Below are 18,293 nucleotides of genomic sequence, written 5' to 3'. Positions count from 1 at the left end.
CGGGGCAGCCTGGCATAGAACCACAGACTCATAGAATAATTTGAGTTGGAAGGGACCCTGAAAGGTCACCTAGTCCAACCACCCCTGCCATGACCAGGGCCATCTTCCATTAGATCAGGTTGCTCAGAGCCCCTTTCAAACTGACCTGGAATGTTTCCAGGGATGCCCTGTCCTGTACCCAGGGTGGAGGGGAGTCCTGGGGATGGAGCCATGGGGTAACGGGCAATCCCAGAGCACCCAAGGTCAGAGCTGGAGAGGGGACATGAGTCATCACATTGGATTGCCCCTCCAGCACTGGAGCTGACTGTACTCCACTCTCCATGCCCTTTTCGGACCAAGTTGGGTGAGACAGGCAATTGACAACTTCAGAGAACACAGAAACATCTCTGGTGGCTTCAGGCTGACCATAGAGGAGCTGAAAGGAAAACCAACTTTTACAGCAGCTGGTGGTACACCCAGTTGTGGAGGTGTTAGCAAAGTGGAGAGGGCTACCTGAGAATTGCAACTAGATTGCCCCAGGCAGGGGCCATGGTAGAAACCAGCTCTCCTGCAGCAGACACTTGTGTTTCAGCAAGGGGATGGCCAAATCCTCCCCTCTATGGAGGCTGCTGCCTTGCAAAGCACCTTCAACATCCCACCTCCCACCCAGCACCCCAAAACCAATGGCTGGGGGATTGCACCTTGGAGGAGGAGGCCCCAAGAACTCATTCCCACCTGCTCTAACCCTTACCCCCCCGGGGGGGGGGACCTGGGAGGTGATCCCAGGAGCATGGGATGTGGGAGGATGGGGGGATGATAGGGTTCTGCCCGGGGCCCCGCGGGAAGCTTATGCCCATCTCTGCCCTCCCCTTGCTCTGTCCACCACGCAGGCCTCCGCAATGCCCAACACCAGGCTGTTGCTCCTCCTTGCCCTCCTCTGTGCCGCCGAGACCGGCCGGGCTCTCCGCCTCTACAACGCTGCCTCCGTCTTCAGCTGCCTCAACGCGGCCCTCGCTGAAGCCCAGAAGACCCTCCCAGAGGAAAACGCCATCTTGGACAAGCGTGGCTTCGACTCCCCATCGCCAGAGGAGCTGTCTGAGGAGGAGGAGGGGGAGGATGCAGTGGATGAAGAGATGGGGAAAAGGACGTTCCCGGGGGACAGCCATTACAAATATGTCTCCCAGGCACAAGTGAAGGGGAAGACGTACCAAAACCGGGCCAAGAGCGACCGCCGCACCAAGGTCACCCTCTCCCTCGATGTTCCCACCAACATCATGAATATCCTCTTCAACATCGCCAAAGCCAAGAACTTGCGGGCGAAGGCTGCCGCCAACGCGCACCTCATGGCCCAAATCGGGCGGCGGAAGTGACCCCCCCGTGGGGCAGGGGGGACTCGGAGCAGGGCTGGCTGCGTAGGGCCACCACCCGGCCCCAGCCTGCCGGCCAGAGGGGACTGATGGCTGTGTATGATATCAGTGTTGTATATTTTTGACCCATAGAGCTACTTAACTTTCATATCTCTTCTTCATCCTTCTCTCCTTCTCAATCTCTTCCGTCCCTCCTCCTGGAAATTTCCACACACGGGGAAGGGGCTCATGTCCGCAGCAGGGCAAGGGGACATGTCGACTTGGGAAGGTCCCTATTAAAGCTACAATCTCTTGAGTTTCCAATGCTTTGTTCTCCCATCGCCTCCACAGTGATTGGTTGGGTTTGTCTGGGCCTGTAGCCTTTCCAAACACCCCGCAACCTCAATCTCATGGCCCTGTTCCCACCACGGTCCAGACCCTACTCCCTCCCAAGTCCCCATACACAAATTGTTCCTACACACAATCATCACTGCATTGGGAAGGGAAAAGCAAGACTGGTCAGGGGAACTCATGAGGGATTTCCCAATTTCTCCTCCTGGGGACTCTGTAGGTTTTAAGGTTGTCTCGCAACCACCCCTTTCCCCACCAGCACCTTCAACAGTCTCAGCTGGGAGGGCATCAGCACCATTCCTGTTCACCCTGCTCTTTTCTACCTTCCACTGAGCCCCAGCTCACCAAGCTCCCACCTCTCCACCTCAGACTATTTATCCCTTCCTCTAAATCTCCTTTTCTCTTCACCCCCCAGCCCAGATCCAACAGGAAACTCCATCTCTTGGCCTCAATCCCTGCATGTAGCAGACATAGGAGGCAGAGAAAAATTTGGCTCCTCCTTCCCCAGGAGATGTTTTCCAAGAGCAGCAAAGCACCTCTCACCAGCCCTGTCTGGGGCATGGCCATGGGGAGCACTGTAGGTGGGACATTAAGATGGGCCACAGGTCTCCAGTTGAAGGGTTGGCAGATGGACCCACCAGCCATCTGCAGAGGCACAGCTGCAGGCATCTCCCCTCCACCCCACTGGGCACCCAGAGGAGGCTGAATTCAGCCCCAGTAAGCCCATGCTTGGGTGGACAAGGCTCCTAGCTGACCCACAGCCCTAACACTCAGGACCCAAATTTAACCGGAGCCTGAAAAGCAAAAAAATACACCAGGCCCTTCAGCATCTTCCCATCTTAGTACACACCTCCAGCAGACAACACACCAATGTGCCCACAGCATCTCTGTGCAATGACCCCCTCCTGTCTCACCTCCAAGGATGTACCAGTGACGTCTTTCCTTGTTGCAGTCTGCTGTAGCCTTGGACTATATGGCTCTTTATGTACAGTCTATATAGCTGTATACATTTTCATAGCCCAACAGCCTACACATCCATCCCCCATGGCATATTGAGCACTTGTGCAGCAGGGCATAGGCATTGTCCCTATTTTATGCCCAGGGAAACTGAGCTGAAACACATGTCCGCTCACCTCTGGTCAGGCAAAACAGGGCAGAGGAAGGTCAGACCTGGCCGGCCACCCCGCTGGACACACTCTCATCCCTTCATGGGTTTGGCCAGAGGTGCCCCGAGGTTGTCCAGGCTCAGCCTTTCTGATGCACAGGGCTGTCTAGAGGAGTCTTGACACAGCAAGGAGCAACAGAGGGACTTGCTCAGAGCCAAGGGAGAAATCATTGCTCTGAGTGGAAAGCTGAAGAGATTTCCCCCTGCACTCCCCAGTAAGGGCCAGCAAAGCACTGGGCCAGGCTGGAAACAAGCTTTTCCCCACCATCAGCTGCCATGAGGAGCTACACCAGCCCTGCTTGGGGTCCTTTCCCAGCACCAGGTTAGACAAGGGGAACATCTCAGTCCTGTGCTAATGCATGGAATTGAAAAACTCATGTGCTTGAGGCTCACACTGGGTCTTTCTTTTACCCCCCTTTAATGAAGGCAATTAACGTTGAAGCAACACCGTGGCAGCAGATGAGCCAAGGTGTTTGCTGGCACCAGGCTGTGCTTGCACGTGCAATGCTGAGATGGGGACAGCAGATACCAGCTGATATCGAGTGATGGGGAAAGCAGAGATCCTCCCTCCCCAGCTGTATCCCCATGGGGGAGTCTCACCCACACCCGGCACTGGCTTGGACAAACCCTTCCAAAATTAATCCTCCTTCTCAACCTCTGCCAAGTGAGACCGGGGGTTGCTTGGAGGGCTGAGACACAGGCGGAGGTCAGAGGAGCCAGATTTCCTGAGGAAGCTGAATGGAAATAGGAGCACTGAAATCTCCGTCAGCACCCACCTGGGTCTAGGAGCATGCAGAACCAAGGTCACGCTGCTTGGGAAGAACGGCGTTGCTGTTTGGGGTGATATGTCCAGTTTTGTAAAAGCCAGGTGAGGATTCGTTCTTTCCTGCCATTTCATGCCGGGATGAAACCCAAACTCTCAGTATTGCACTCAAAAAGAATGGTTTGTTCAGGCGTGGTTGCACAGCTGCTCCATGCTCACTCTAGCCAACATATCCTTCTGCTTCCACTGCTGGGTCCCTTCCAGCCTCTTCATAACCCTTCCCCCAGGCAGCCAGCTCTTCCCTGGCCTCCAGGAACCCCCTTGTCATTCTTCTCCTCCTCCACACACCCATGCTCAAAGGCCTCCTTCACCCACATCAGAGCAAGCCAGAGATGTTGCAGTGGTTTAGGCAACGCCCAGGGTTGAAGCCCATCCTGGGATCAAGGAGGTCCCGTGCCCAGCTGGTGAGGAAAGGATTCAGGCAGTGTAACTCAACAGGCATTGAGCATCTGGCCAAAAATACACTCCTGCTGTGTGGGAGGTACCCACATCCACATCCACATACATGGAATCTTGGCTAGATAAACCAAGCTGCTTTCCAGCAGTGACTGTGGGCAGAGTTAGCCCATATACCTCAGGACAGAGAGCACCAAGAACATGGTGGCCTTGCAGAGAGTTACATCAAAAGCTGAGACCCAAGTAGGAGGGTGAGATGCACTTCAGGCTGCAGATAGACCTAGAGGGAGCCATCCCTGGTGGCACAAGAGCCTCCTAGGAAGTCCAGTCCTGCTCCTGGGATGTCCTATCCTGCTCCTGGGATGTCTTGTCCTGCTCTGAGCTGGACCAGGTGGGGCTGTGTTCACATAGAGGCAGCCTCCATGTCTTAAGTCTAGAACAGATCTTAAAACTTGTGTTTCTGGCCTCTGGGATATCTCATGTCAGCAAGTTTCTTGCTTTTGTTTATGCGGCATGGAAAATAAAACCATTGTCCATTTGCAATATGACAGTCTCACTGGTGCCTCTAAGTCCTGGCATTCTGCCATGTACTGTCACCTCTCTGCCCAAAGTCCTCCAGGACATCCATCATCCCAACATAACAGTCTCAGCATCTCTGATGAATTTTTGCCCACCTAGTAGCTCTTATCCCTATTTTAGAGAAAGGACACTGAGGAACAGAGAAGTCTCCTCTCCCACCAGTGTGCCAGCAACACACAGGTCCTGTGGTCCTCTCTGGCAGTGGGACGCAGCTCCATGGGGTGGGCTGGGGAGAACTCTGGTCTCTGCACTGTCCATGGCCTGGGGCCAGGGAGGGGGATGCTGCAAAATTCAGGCACAACCAAGTTAGCCGGGTCCCGTTTGAGGAGCCAGCACTGCCCTGGAGCCATGGTAGCCAGGCTTTCTCATGGCATCAGTGCTGGAGAAGCCGTTCCAGCCCCATGACGTTACTCCAAGGCAGGAGCCCCCTCCTGCAATGCCTGTCCATCCCCAGGAGATTCAACAGATGTTCTGTTTGCATTTGGAAAGGGGGAATGGAAAGTAGAAAGCACATTTCCAGCCCTGCAGATTGAAAAGAAAGTCTTAAAAAATGAGCCTCATTCTTTAAACAAATAAAACCAGATACTCCCCCCAATCCCCCCCCCCCCCCAAAAAAAAAAAATTCAAAGCACTTTTCCTGATGTCACAGAAAGTGCTCTTAGACATCATGGGGAAAGCAATGCTGCATGAGTACTTAAAAGCCAAAGAAACCCCAAACTCCATAGGTCGGCAGGTGCAAATCATTCCAAGCACCTGGATTACCCCACATGGCTCCACCTCCTGGGGCAGAAACACCTGAACCCTTCACTGGTCTGTGCCTGCAGGAGGATGGGACAGGAGGAGGGACCCCTTGAGCAGAGAGACATTTAGCAGAGAGCCCGGCTCTACCTGCTATAAAAGGCCCAAGAGGGAGGCAGGTAGGGTGTGTCCTCAGTGAGGTAGTGGTGATTGTGGTGAGGAGCCCAGGTGGTTGAGAGCCATGGTGAGTAGCTTGGTGGGGCTTGGGTTTACTTCCCTGAGGGTCATGGCTGGTCCTTCCCAGCTCTGCAGGAGGATGGAGCTGGAGGTGTCTTGCCCTTCCAGCTGGGGGAAGGTGTCTTGCCCCTGACTGTGGGTTTCCTGGGGGGTTAAAGTGGTTGTGGGCTATAGAGGAGCATATGGTGAGTCCTGGAGAAGGAGCTCTTGAGGGTGCAGAGCTTGTGCTTGGGAGCTGGCCTCCAGATCTGGGTTGGCCTTGCAAGCCTGGTGCCTACCTCTTCCAGACCTGGGGAGGACTAGCCTGCTGAAATGACTTCAGACCTGCCTGTCCCCCTGCATGAAGATACTTTGAAAGTCTTGGTATGGTTAAACCATGACACATCTGATCCAAGACTGAGTTAGGTGCCCATCTGGTGCTGCTGTGAGGCTGGGGCAGATCTGGAGCAGGGGATGAAGGTGTCCCCTTGTGGAGACTGGCTCAGCATCGCAGTTCTGGCCCTGGGGTGGGGAGTGGCTACGGCTGTCCTGGAACTGTTTGTGTAGGAGAAGGAATGCAGTGGTAGCTGAGGGCTGATACATTAGATCTCAACCCTCAGGGCAGGACCCTTTGCTCTCCTGTAGGCTGTTGCTGCCCTGTTCCTGTGTTGGCAGAGCTCCTGCTGTGCCAGGCTTCTTGCAAGAAGATAACTTGAGAGTTGCTGTGCTGGGTCTCCAGCAGCCCGGTGCCCTGCTCAGGCCGGAGCTAAAAGCAAGTTGTAAGGGCAGACTTTGGTATCCCCATCTGAGACTTCCCTGCCTTGTAGTTAAGGGCTTCCTGAATTGGATGTGTGGGTTTCCCCCCCCCCCCCCCCCAGTAAGCCTCAGTGGAAGTCTCTAGTTTGGCCCCTCTGAACCCAAAAGCTTGGTTTTCACAGCCTCCTGTGCTGAGGAGTTAAAGAGCTCAACCACACCTTCTGCATGAGAACTCCTTTTGGTTCAAGCCAAGAGCAGTTGCTTCATGGGGCAACTGCTAGTCTTGTATGGAGAAGATGAAGAATTGGTCCCTACCTATCCTAGCTTGGACCCTCTCTAACTGGCTCCAGCCAGCTGATCCTGTGGGGCCGCATCTGGTCTAAATGGAGATGAGAAACTGACAGTCAATACTCAAAGCCCAACAGCACAAGCTTCTCCCGTCAGAGAGAGGTAGAGGTCCTTTGCCACTGTTGCTGCCCATGTGGGTGGGGAGAGGTCTACCTTGGGAAGGGCCTGGGGGGGGGGGGGGGGGGGAGGGGGAGGGGGAGGGGGAGTGGGAGTGTTTGCACTGCTGCTAAGACTGGCTGGGCTGAATCATTCCCTCCGCCTCAGGTGAAGCACCCAGGAAGGCTGTCTGTGCCCTGTCTTCTGCCCCAAGGCAGGATCGGCAGAGCAAAGAGAAGAAACCATGAGCAGTTGGACTTGACGGCTCTCACGTGCTGTAGGTTCAGGAGCTGGGCTTGGTGGCCTGCTTCTGGGAACAGGGCTGTTAAGCAGTGTAATGAGAACTGTGGGATGCAGAAGGACCTACCGCAATGCCCTAATCTCTGCATATGCCTTGGTGAGAGATGTCAACATCCCTCTGAAGGGCTAATGCTCAGCTGTTGCTTGTTCAGCAGCTCTTGGGTGCCTGCTATGGAGAAAACACCCTGGCTGCCACCAAGCTGGGCTGATGCTCCTCTTGTCTGTTGATTGTTGGCCGTGTATAAGACATCCAGAAGCGCCAGCCTTAGTCTAATTCCTCAGTGCACATTCATAACTTCCTCTTCTCTCCCATCTCCATGCAGAGGGAGTGTATTTCTGTTCACATTGGCCAGGCTGGTGTCCAGATGGGCGATTCCTGTTGGGAACTGTATTGCCTGGAGCATGGCATTGGGCCAGATGGCATCATCTCCTCCACTGCGTCCTCAGGGCAAGCAGGCTCTTCCTTTGGGACCTTCTTCAGTGAGACAGGATCAGGGAAGTATGTGCCCAGAGCAATGTTTGTTGACCTGGAGCCCTCTGTCATTGGTAAGTCAAGTCACACAATGTCTCTAAACTTCTTGGGGGTGGGGAATACCTTCTCTGCCCTGAAGTGTAGTGCTGGCCACCCAAACTGCTGCCAGCTTCCATGTGAAACTGCATCTAAATTAGTGCAAGTAACTTGGTAGACAGTGGATCTTGTGCCAGTGACACTCAGATCTCAACTTCCTCCAGATAGGATCAGGACTGGGACCTACCGCACACTCTTCCACCCAGAGCAGCTCATCAGTGGCAAAGAAGATGCTGCCAACAACTATGCTCGGGGCCACTACAGCGTTGGGATGGAGATCATTGACTTTGTTGTTGACAGGGCTCGGAAAATGGTAACAATGCTGTGGAGGGTCTTCTGCTTTAGCACGCTGGCTCTGGTCCTGGCCGTCAAGAGATGCAATGGGGAGGAAGGGCAAGCAGTTCTTGGTCAACTTGACCATGCCACTGTGATCTGGAGCAAAATGACAAGATGCACGTGGGCGTGCATCTTGCTCGTTGGGACTCAAGGGGAAAGCAAGGGACTAGAGATGCCCTCTGAGTGACCTTCAGACTCTTCCTAATATTCTTGACTGCTACTCTCATGGGCCTCTGTCTGACCCAGTGTGTCACTTTCAGGCCAGGCCTTTCTTCCTGCTAAAAGGTGAGATGATTTAAAAGCAGCTGCGTTTTCTGTGTCGAAGAGATCTCACCTGTTAGAAGTGGAAGCAGTAGTAAGGGGGGGGGGGGGGGGTGTGCTTTAAACTTGATGGTTGAACGGAGTACTTTAGCTTAATTGAAGTCCAATGAGACCAGAACAACTCCAGTAACTAGGTCCTTCTCGCTCTTTCCCTGGTGCTGCAGACTGAGCAGTGCAGTGGCCTCCAAGGGTTCCTGGTCTTCCACAGCTTTGGGGGAGGCACAGGCTCTGGGTTCACCTCCCTCCTCATGGAGCGGCTCTCTGTGGAGTACAGCAAGAAGTCCAAGCTGGAGTTCTCCGTGTACCCAGCCCCACAGGTCTCCACAGCAGTGGTGGAGCCCTACAACTCCATCCTCACCACCCACACCACCCTGGAGCACTCGGACTGCTCCTTCATGGTGGACAACGAGGCCATCTATGACATCTGCAACCGCAACCTGGACATCGAGCGTCCCACCTACACCAACCTCAACAGGCTGATTGGGCAGATTGTCTCGTCGGTCACTGCCTCCTTGAGATTTAACGGTGCTTTGAATGTTGACCTGACTGAGTTCCAGACCAACCTGGTACCCTACCCACGGATACACTTCCCGCTCACCACCTACGCGCCCATCATCTCTGCAGAGAAAGCCTACCACGAGCAGCTGTCTGTGCCGGAGATCACCAACGCTTGCTTTGAGTTCTCCAACCAGATGGTGAAATGTGATCCGCGCCGGGGCAAGTACATGGCATGCTGCCTGCTGTACCGGGGCGATGTGGTGCCCAAGGATGTGAACGCTGCTATTGCAGCCATTAAAACACGCCGGTCGATCCAGTTTGTGGACTGGTGCCCCACAGGCTTCAAGGTGGGTATCAACTACCAGCCTCCCACGGTGGTGCCTGGGGGCGACCTGGCCAAGGTGCAGCGGGCTGTCTGCATGCTGAGCAACACCACGGCCATTGCGGAGGCGTGGGCCCGCCTGGACCACAAGTTTGACCTGATGTATGCCAAGCGAGCCTTTGTGCACTGGTACGTGGGGGAGGGCATGGAGGAGGGGGAGTTCTCCGAGGCCAGGGAGGACCTGGCTGCCCTGGAGAAGGATTATGAGGAGGTTGGAAGGGACTCAGCAGATGGATGGGAGTGTGATGAAGAATAGTCTTTTTACCTGTGGGAAGGCAGCTTGGATGAAGCTTTTTGGTTGCCAGTCTTGCAATTCCTTCCAGGGAAGATCTGAAGAAATGTGACTTGGAAACTCTGCAGCTTGGCAGAAAGCAACTCAAGACATGTGAAAGCATATGTCTTGGCTGAATAAATGGTGACCAGCAAAATATCTTTTCCTGTCTTGATGTTCCACCTAACTGGTTTATGGTGGGGTGGGGGTGGTGGCTGTAGGATGGTTCCCATGATGCCTTGGTCACTGCAGTCCTACCCATGGGGCTTTTCTGCTTGTAGATGCTGAGGTGAGCCCTGTGAACTGGAGTGGGTGACATCATAGTGTGACCCATCTGCCCTGGGGTGGAACTGCTGGGGTTAAAACTGTCATTAGGGTGATGATCCCACTTGGGCACTGGCTCCCCATGGCCTCTCTGTGTGCTCAGTCACAGTGGCTCTGGGTATCCTGTGCTGCTCTCTGCTCCAAGGCATACCTGGGAGGGGGATCAGGCTTCTCTGGTCCCCTGCTGCCATGCAGAGCCCTGCTAAAGCAATCCATGTCCAGCTGCCAGGACTGGGACTGCCTGGAAGTCTAACTGGAGTTAAGGATGAGACTTGAAATACGTCTGCTATCTGCCAGACCCCTGCAAAAGCAGCCAAACCATGTCCTAGCTCTAAGTTCTAAAGCAAGGACCCATCTCCCCAGTTAGAATTCCTTCCCTGCTGCGCTGGGTGATGGCTGCTCCCCAGACACGATGCAAAAATCCCTGCAGACAGACAATGAGCTGGAAAAGGGGGATTTAACTTTGACCTCTGCAGATTTCCCGGTCTGGAGCAGATGATTTCTTCACTGGGGAGTCTCCTGTCCTCCAAGAAAAGGTGCTGGCTGGGTTATGGTGGGCAAGCTGGAGCTGCAGCCAGGCTGTGATCGAAGGGTTGACAGTACTGGCTCTGCAATGCACTGGAGGAAGGCTTAAACAACCTTGAGGCAAGGGTGGTTGAAGGTGGTTATTATTAAAGCCCTGCTGGATCAGGGTTGGATAGCACCAAGGAAGAGGGAACTTGGCCAAGACCTTCTGAGAAGCCAATGGCAGAGCTCTACAGGCACCTTGAGCCTTCTTCCTGCAGGACAACAATGAACAAACCTGCCCTGAGATCAACCAGTACTGCAGTAATGAAGCAGTGAGCAAATGGTGGTGAATGGGCTGGAGCAACACGGTGGAAACATAGATCCTTCAGACTGTTCCATGTGTTGCTGTTTAGTGGACTTTTTTTTTTTTTTTTTTATGACCAGCTTTGCTACTCCATCACACAGGTAGGGAAAAATAAAGCTGAATCTGTGCTGCTCTTGGGTGTGGGTCTGGAGGATCCACCACTCATGGAGAGGTCACAGCCATCAAGCTGGAGGTGCCAACTCCTGAAAAGCCATGGGATTTCTTTCTCCCCAAGGAAAATCCTTTCTTTCTCTCCCTCACTGTGTTTGTGGGAGGGCAGGAGCAGGTCTGTGCTGATGGACATAGAGGAGTAATTGACTTCAGTAATACACAACTGCTTCAATTACATCAGCCCTGGTGTTGTGTTGATTGCTTTCAAGTTGTAGATGCACATGGATATGCTCCTGCCTTTGCTCAGTCACACTGGCTTGGCTTGGAGTGATGGTCACCTCATGTGTCCCCCTAGCCTGCTGTCACTCACATTTTGAGGGGACCGAACTAGTGGCTTCCAGTCCTAGCTGTCTGTGGGGAATGAAGCCACCAAGGAACAGTGGCAGCCCTCAAGACCATGCCTGGAAAATTCCCAGCACATGTACCTGTGGGCACAGAGACAGAAGTCATCTTTATTCTTTTGGAAAGTATCTTTGAGCCCTGAACAGTCTAATTTCTGGCAAATGGAGCAGTTACCGTTCCCCTGTGAGGGTCATTGTCAGTGCTAGGGGCATGGTGTGGGGACAACCAAGTGGAAACCAAAGAGGTGGGTTAGTCCTGTCCCCAGGAAATGGGGAATAGAAAGTGACCACCTAGGGTGGATGAGAGGAGGCCCACTGAGCCCTAACAACTTTGGGCTGTCTCAATGGGCTCCATCAGCAGAGCAAAGCTGAAGATGGAGAGAACCATCCCCAGAAGGCGTAGCCTCAGAGGGTAGTCTGCTCACCCTCTCTGACAGCAATGGGATGTGCCTAACATTGCTCAGGCATTCCCACAGCAGTGACTTGTGCATGGAGGAGGCTTCAGCCTAAAAGAGAGCTTCCTCGGGGTCCATCTGCTGCCTATTCCTGCTGTCAGCACCCTGGCTTTCTGGACTAACAGCAGCCAAGGATGAGCTCTGGGCTTCTTCCACCTCCATCTCCCAAGTATAGGACGCAGCAACACCTCCCCCTCCCTCAAACCATCCCTGGCTGTACCTCCCAGTGCATTGCTTTGGGAACACCTCTGGAATCATACCCCCATCGGGGGAGAGGGCAGTTATAGCTACAGGGGATGGCGAAGGTCTGGGGGTGGATGTGGGGCTGTGGCATACAACAAAAAGTGTAATGCAACAGCCACACACAGGGCACCTAGAGACTTAACACAGTATGGAGCCAGCCATTCTCCTGTCCCACAGGCTTATGAACCCTCCCTCTCCATATCTTATCATGGGTATTTCATTGCTTTTCCTCCTGAGTCACCCCATCACATGGACCTGGCTCACATCCCTGGGGCAAACTCCAACCCCAGGCACATGGGGCTGGTTTCACACTCACACCAACTCAAACAACTCCGGAGACCCCAGCCCAGAGCAACAGGACTGTGCCAACAGCCAAGAGCTGCTCAGGCAACAAGTAAGCTTCACCAGAGATGGCGAGAGGCAAAACCCCACCAGAAAGGTGCTTTTTACTCAAGCACCAGTCCCCACTTGGCACTGGTCAAACAGGGGGTTCCCTGCCTGCTCTCAGACACGCTTCCTCTGGGCTGCTCTTCAGGGTCAGAAGTGGCATCCAGCTCCAAACAGTCAAGTGCCTGTAGGATATAGGACATATCCCTCACAGCAATAATTATGGCTGATGATCCTCACAGATGGCCTACCAAAGGACACCCTTATCAGCATTTGCTCTTCTCCCCGAGACAGCATCCGTGCAGCAGGGACCTCCCCACACAAACAACCTGATTAAATCCAAAGAACTCAAAGCAAAAAAAAAAAAAGTCTTTATTCAAATACAAAAGAGTTGCATAGAAGTGTACAGGTACATTTCTAATTAAAAGGTGCTTTTACAGTAAAAGCCAGAGCAAGAGTTTGCCATTCCAGCCAAAGCAGGCAGCTTGCCACATTATCCCCTGGACTAGGAACCAGGACCCTCTGCCCAGGCAGGATGCGTCCCCAACACTAAGCCAGGCACCTATTCAGCTTCACTCATCGATAAACAGCAGCGTGATAAAGCTCGAGACACCCATGCTACAGAAGTGCGCTATGAGCACATAGACTATGCAAGCAGAAAAGGTATAATACGTCAAACAGTAGCATTGAGGTTCAGGATAATCCTTTGGCACCTCCAGGCACTCAGGACCAGTTTAGCCTGATGACAGCGGGTTTGTATTTCATCTGAGGTTTGACTTCATTAAGAAAAGACTGCAGTTTGTTAATACTCATCCTCATCAGCCTCATCTTCTTCTCCATCTGCTGAGTCCCTTCCAACCTCCTCATAATCCTTCTCCAGGGCAGCCAGGTCCTCCCTGGCCTCGGAGAACTCCCCCTCCTCCATGCCCTCCCCCACGTACCAGTGCACAAAGGCTCGCTTGGCATACATCAGGTCAAACTTGTGGTCCAGGCGGGCCCACGCCTCCGCAATGGCCGTGGTGTTGCTCAGCATGCAGACAGCCCGCTGCACCTTGGCCAGGTCACCCCCGGGCACCACCGTGGGAGGCTGGTAGTTGATACCCACCTTGAAGCCTGTGGGGCACCAGTCCACAAACTGGATCGACCGGCGTGTTTTAATGGCTGCAATAGCAGCGTTCACATCCTTGGGCACCACATCGCCCCGGTACAGCAGGCAGCATGCCATGTACTTGCCCCGGCGCGGATCACATTTCACCATCTGGTTGGAGAACTCAAAGCAAGCATTGGTGATCTCCGGCACAGACAGCTGCTCGTGGTAGGCTTTCTCTGCCGAGATGATGGGCGCGTAGGTGGTGAGCGGGAAGTGTATCCGTGGGTAGGGTACCAGGTTGGTCTGGAACTCAATCAGGTCAACATTCAAAGCACCGTTAAATCTCAAGGAGGCAGTGACCGACGAGACAATCTGCCCAATCAGCCTGTTGAGGTTGGTGTAGGTGGGACGCTCGATGTCCAGGTTGCGGTTGCAGATGTCATAGATGGCCTCGTTGTCCACCATGAAGGAGCAGTCCGAGTGCTCCAGGGTGGTGTGGGTGGTGAGGATGGAGTTGTAGGGCTCCACCACTGCCGTGGAGACCTGTGGGGCTGGGTACACAGAGAACTCCAGCTTGGACTTCTTGCTGTACTCCACAGAGAGCCGCTCCATGAGGAGGGAGGTGAACCCAGAGCCTGTGCCTCCCCCAAAGCTGTGGAAGACCAGGAACCCTTGGAGGCCACTGCACTGGTCAGCCTGCAGCAGAATAATGTATATTTACCTCTCTCTGTTGAGGACTGGAATAACTACCCCAATTAATAAAGCCATAATTCTACCTGGAGCACTTACTGGCCAGAGTGCACCCAATCCCTATAGTGGGTTCCCTCAGTATGTCACCCTCCTGAGCACATTAAATATACTTGTTACTCAATTGCAGCATTTCCGTGGAGCTGCCATAGGTAGCTCTGCATGGTAGGATGGAAACTCTTGGCAAATTGCTCCATTATCAGCTCAATGAATACCTCACTGCATGAGAGGGGATGGGAGGTAGCATGTGGGTCCTAAACTCTTAGGCAACATCTCAAAAACATTTCACTGACGGGCAACCAAGGACATTGTTACAATCCTGCTTCACGCCTATCAAATGTGGAGTTTGGTCTACCCAGCCCGGCTACCAATTGTCCATTTAGAATTAATATCCACAATTGCACAACTAGGGTGTGGTTTCACTGTGATCAAAAGTCCTTCTCTTCTGTCCCTTAGGTCTAGTGTTGTATCACTTTATACATACATGACATGTAATGACAGTTGCTTTTAGGGCAGATATACAGGTTCAAATAGCCCCTTGCTTTATTGAGCCCCAAACCTAATCACAGCAGCAGCGGCCCTTGGAGCTCACATAAAGTTGTTTTTCTTTTAAGACTTTCACCCCAAACCTAAATTTTAATTGTATTGTCCATGGCGTGTCATTCTAAGAGAAAGACTGGTGGTTCTTCTTACCATTTTACGAATTCTGCTGAGGACAGTGTCTATAATCTCCTTTCCAATGGTGTAGTGGCCACGGGCGTAGTTGTTGGCAGCATCTTCCTTGCCACTGATGAGCTGCTCTGGGTGGAAGAGCGCATGGTAGGCCCCAGTCCTGATCTCATCTACACAAGGAGGAGCAGTCATGGAGAGCAGCACACAGTTACAGGTTCTAGACATTAGTGTGACAGAGTAAAACACATAGCAAATCTACCAGGAGCCCATGTGAGATGACAGTCATGGCATCGTTGGTTCAGACTGGGAATAATGGAAGGGGTAAGAATAACCCTGTCCAGGCTAATTTGTCAAGGTCCTGCTATACCGCCTCCATCTTTACCCAGCAGCCACTTCGATACCCTAATGTACTTTGGCTTAAAGAGTTAGGACACTGCCTGTGTTTCCAACATTATTGCAGGATTATAGTTGCCACATGCAGCTTGTGTTTCTGCTTGTTGCAAAGCATCTGGAGGTGGCTGGAAGCACTACCTCCTCCATCCTCTGCTCTACAGCACACTGAAGAGGAGACAGAGTGCCCCCAGCGTTGACATTTCTGCTAGGTGTATTCAACCCAGCTTCAGGCACCTTAGGAAGACAGGCATAAGGAGCCGTTTCTCTAGGTTCCATGCAGTCAATGAGGTTGGAGACACCTCCAGCGGGTATTTAAACCCACTCAGTCTCAATATTGGATACATTTCATATTCTACTGGCCTGCTCACGAGGTTCCCAATTTAGTGCCTTGATAAGGTGCCTAAAAATTAAGTGGAACCAAAACAAAAGTCTACATTCCTTCCATTGCATGAAATAATGAGTCAGACATCCTAGATGATAAGATAGGAGCAAGCACTCAGAAAAAGCCTAGAAGGCAGAAACAGGTAGATGGATGCAGGTGGTTGGGAGTCGTTTCCGCCAGTTCCTCGAGCAAAAAAAGAATTTGTTTTCTAGGAAGGTACTCTAAATCAAATTAAAGTGCCATGATCAAGTCAAACCCCCAGAGATCATTAATGGAGGTGGAAGGAGAAGTAGACAGCTTGCAGTAGCAAGACACCCAGTTTCCACAGAACTATGACATTTGTGGCACCCATCTGCCCAAAGATGTTTCACAGGTAGCATGAAAACCAGGTGTGCCACATCAGATAATAGGATGGTGTAATTCAGTTCAGAGCCACTGAGGTTGATAAACCCATGCCACTTTATACCTGCTGAGGAGCCTGCTCTAGACAGCAGGTCTCTTAAAAGCAGGGATCAACTAAAGACAACTCAGTGTATTAAGAGTAATGGGTTTGTCACTCCCGAGTCCATTTGGAAATGCAAACTCTGTCTCCTGATGGCTGGAGACATTTTCCTAGAGCAGAGGAGTGGGAGCTGCTGGGCAATATGGGCAGCAACAGAAGCTCCAAGGAAAAAAGAATCAGGAATCATGGTTAAAGATGCCACAACACCCAGCTGCCCCACTATTACCAATGACAGTGGGCTCCAAGTCTATGAACACTGCTCGGGGCACGTGCTTCCCAGATGCTGTCTCACAGAAGAAGGTCTCAAAAGAAGAATCCACTTGTTCAGACTTCGGCTCCACAGGTTTCACCTGCTTGGGGCCAGGAATCGTCCCATCCGCCTGGATCCCGTGCTCAAGGCAGTACAGCTCCCAGCAGGCATTGCCCATCTGCACGCCAGCCTGCCCGATGTGGATGGAAATGCACTCCCTCTGGAAGGGGAAATGGCTTGTTAAGGCGATTTTTAGACATCCTGTGACTTAGCACTAGCCCCCGCGGTTCTCGTTTGAGCCATTTGCTACTGCGGATGATGAGGGAAACAGGCGGCTTCCGCCCACCACTGGGAGTTGGAGCAAGGATCAAACCATGATCTGCTGGGCAGCTGGACACAGCCGAGCCACAGACATAGCATCCCTAGGAAGGGCTCTCCCAGCCCAGGGGAGGAGGAAGGAAGGAGGTGATGGGCTTCACACTGAGGCAGGAAGCAGCTGAGCAGTGCTGGCTCCTCGCTCGGTGCTTAACTGGCCCCGCCACAGAGTGGAGAATCTGTCAGTCCCCTGGGTCCCAGAGAAATGGGGCATCAGGGACAACAGCTCTGGGTTCCCTCACTCTAAAAGTCTCTGCACCAAGCGGGGAGAAGACAAGCTTGGGAAACCCACAGCCAAACTGGGAGTCACAGTGGGAAATGAGGCTGGAGGAAACCAGTAGTTGCCTGGGGCCAAAACAAGGGCAGGCTGACACCTGGGGAAAGGCTTGGAGTCCTTATTTAACCAGGTCACCCTCCAGGAGCCTCTAACTAACTCCAGGGCAGTATTGGAGGTACTGGTGTCTTCTGGAGACTCTCTGGGGACTTTTGATGGTTGTGCACTTCCCTGGGTAATTGGCATCTCTACTGTTTCCACTACCCCAAGATCAAAGCACTGCTGCAGCGATGACAGAGGCTCATGTCTCAGCGCCCAAGCAGAGACTCCCAATTACTGCCATGGATGGCATGGGGCGGTGCTGCTTCCCAAAGGATCACCATGAAAGGGAGTTGGTGATCCCACCTGGGGATGGCAAGCAGTGCGGCTGATCCCATTATTTGTAGCATTGATGGGCAGTTGGGTTCATTTCACAGCACCACCCAGTCCTACCCAGAGCTGGGGGTCCCCAGAGATATGCCTAGCTCCCCTGCTCCAGGTAGCCCACCTTGAGCAGAGCATAACATAACAAATGCCACTGACAACCCAGTTGTCTTGGGGCTGAGAGGACATTCTGTGCGTGCACAACCCTAGGCCTAACTATCCTACCAGAGGGACTCTCTCACTTGAAAGTCACTACCTTCTAAGTAATGTTAGACAGTCCAGGGCACCAAGTACTCGAGGCAGTAGCCATCGGGAGAAAGGTGCAATGTAGCTTCTCCCCTCTTAGTCTCCAAACATGGATGTGCCAAGACACTTCTCAGCTCTCAAGCAACTCCAATGGCCACCACACGCCCAGGCCATCCACCATAAAGCTAGACACCAACTGAATGAATGCTCCTGGTACCACAGAGGGACACCAACTCCTTTACCCACAGCTGGCTAAACACCACTTAATCCCAGTCTGGGCCAAGACCACCAGTTCTGCTGGGCGTGGAGGCTGTGTTTAAGTCCTCCCTCTCCAAGTTGATATTTGCACTATGTGGGAAATGCTGACTGCCATTTGCCCATCCCTCTCCGCAAGATGGTTGCAATAGCTCCTCACCACAATTTGCAAGGGTCAGCGCCACGGCCACTTTGCGAGCACGAGCTGGGACAGCTGCTCCGCTCACTATCCTCTCCCAGTTCCCTAGTCCCAGCACCTGCTTCAAGGGAGCACTGGTATTTTCAGCCCAGATCACAGGGAATGGGAACAAAGGAAAAAAAAAAGAAGAGGGGCCTGCTGGAAGGAAAAAAGTGCAGCTTTTTTTTCTGTAGGGTGTCCCCCCTCCCCCCCCCCAAATATGCCAGAAGGTTATTTTGAGATCC

At 52.9% G+C, this 18,293-nt stretch overlaps 3 protein-coding genes across 3 annotated transcripts; 2 read left to right on the top strand and 1 right to left on the bottom strand.

Annotated features, from left to right (window-relative positions):
• Positions 1–878: 878 nt before the first annotated feature.
• On the top strand, positions 879–1,451 carry UCN3 (urocortin 3; the record flags this gene model as incomplete). The annotated part of the gene is made up of 1 exon (XM_082498291.1): positions 879–1,451. One exon carries the CDS (start codon positions 879–881, stop codon positions 1,347–1,349), a length of 471 nt encoding a protein of 156 aa, XP_082354417.1. The 3' UTR covers positions 1,350–1,451.
• A 5,959-nt stretch (positions 1,452–7,410) lies between these two features.
• LOC309678410 (tubulin alpha-1C chain-like) lies at positions 7,411–9,454 on the top strand (the record flags this gene model as incomplete). The annotated part of the gene is made up of 3 exons (XM_082491433.1): positions 7,411–7,639; positions 7,826–7,974; positions 8,483–9,454. 3 exons carry the CDS (start codon positions 7,411–7,413, stop codon positions 9,452–9,454), a joined length of 1,350 nt encoding a protein of 449 aa, XP_082347559.1.
• Positions 9,455–12,987: 3,533 nt separating this feature from the next.
• LOC309668796 (tubulin alpha-1D chain-like) lies at positions 12,988–16,475 on the bottom strand (the record flags this gene model as incomplete). The annotated part of the gene is made up of 3 exons (XM_082479293.1): positions 12,988–14,047; positions 14,792–14,940; positions 16,274–16,475. The coding sequence occupies 3 exons, from the start codon at positions 16,473–16,475 to the stop codon at positions 13,064–13,066; spliced, it is 1,335 nt and encodes a 444-aa protein (XP_082335419.1). The 3' UTR covers positions 12,988–13,063.
• Between the last annotated feature and the right edge of the window lie 1,818 nt (positions 16,476–18,293).

Source organism: Vanellus vanellus (genome assembly GCF_965231255.1).
Source record: "Vanellus vanellus genome assembly, chromosome: 1".
Lineage (NCBI taxonomy): Eukaryota > Metazoa > Chordata > Aves > Charadriiformes > Charadriidae > Vanellus > Vanellus vanellus.
Note: the sequence above shows the minus strand (reverse complement) of the source record. Positions and strands in the feature narration are given on the sequence as shown.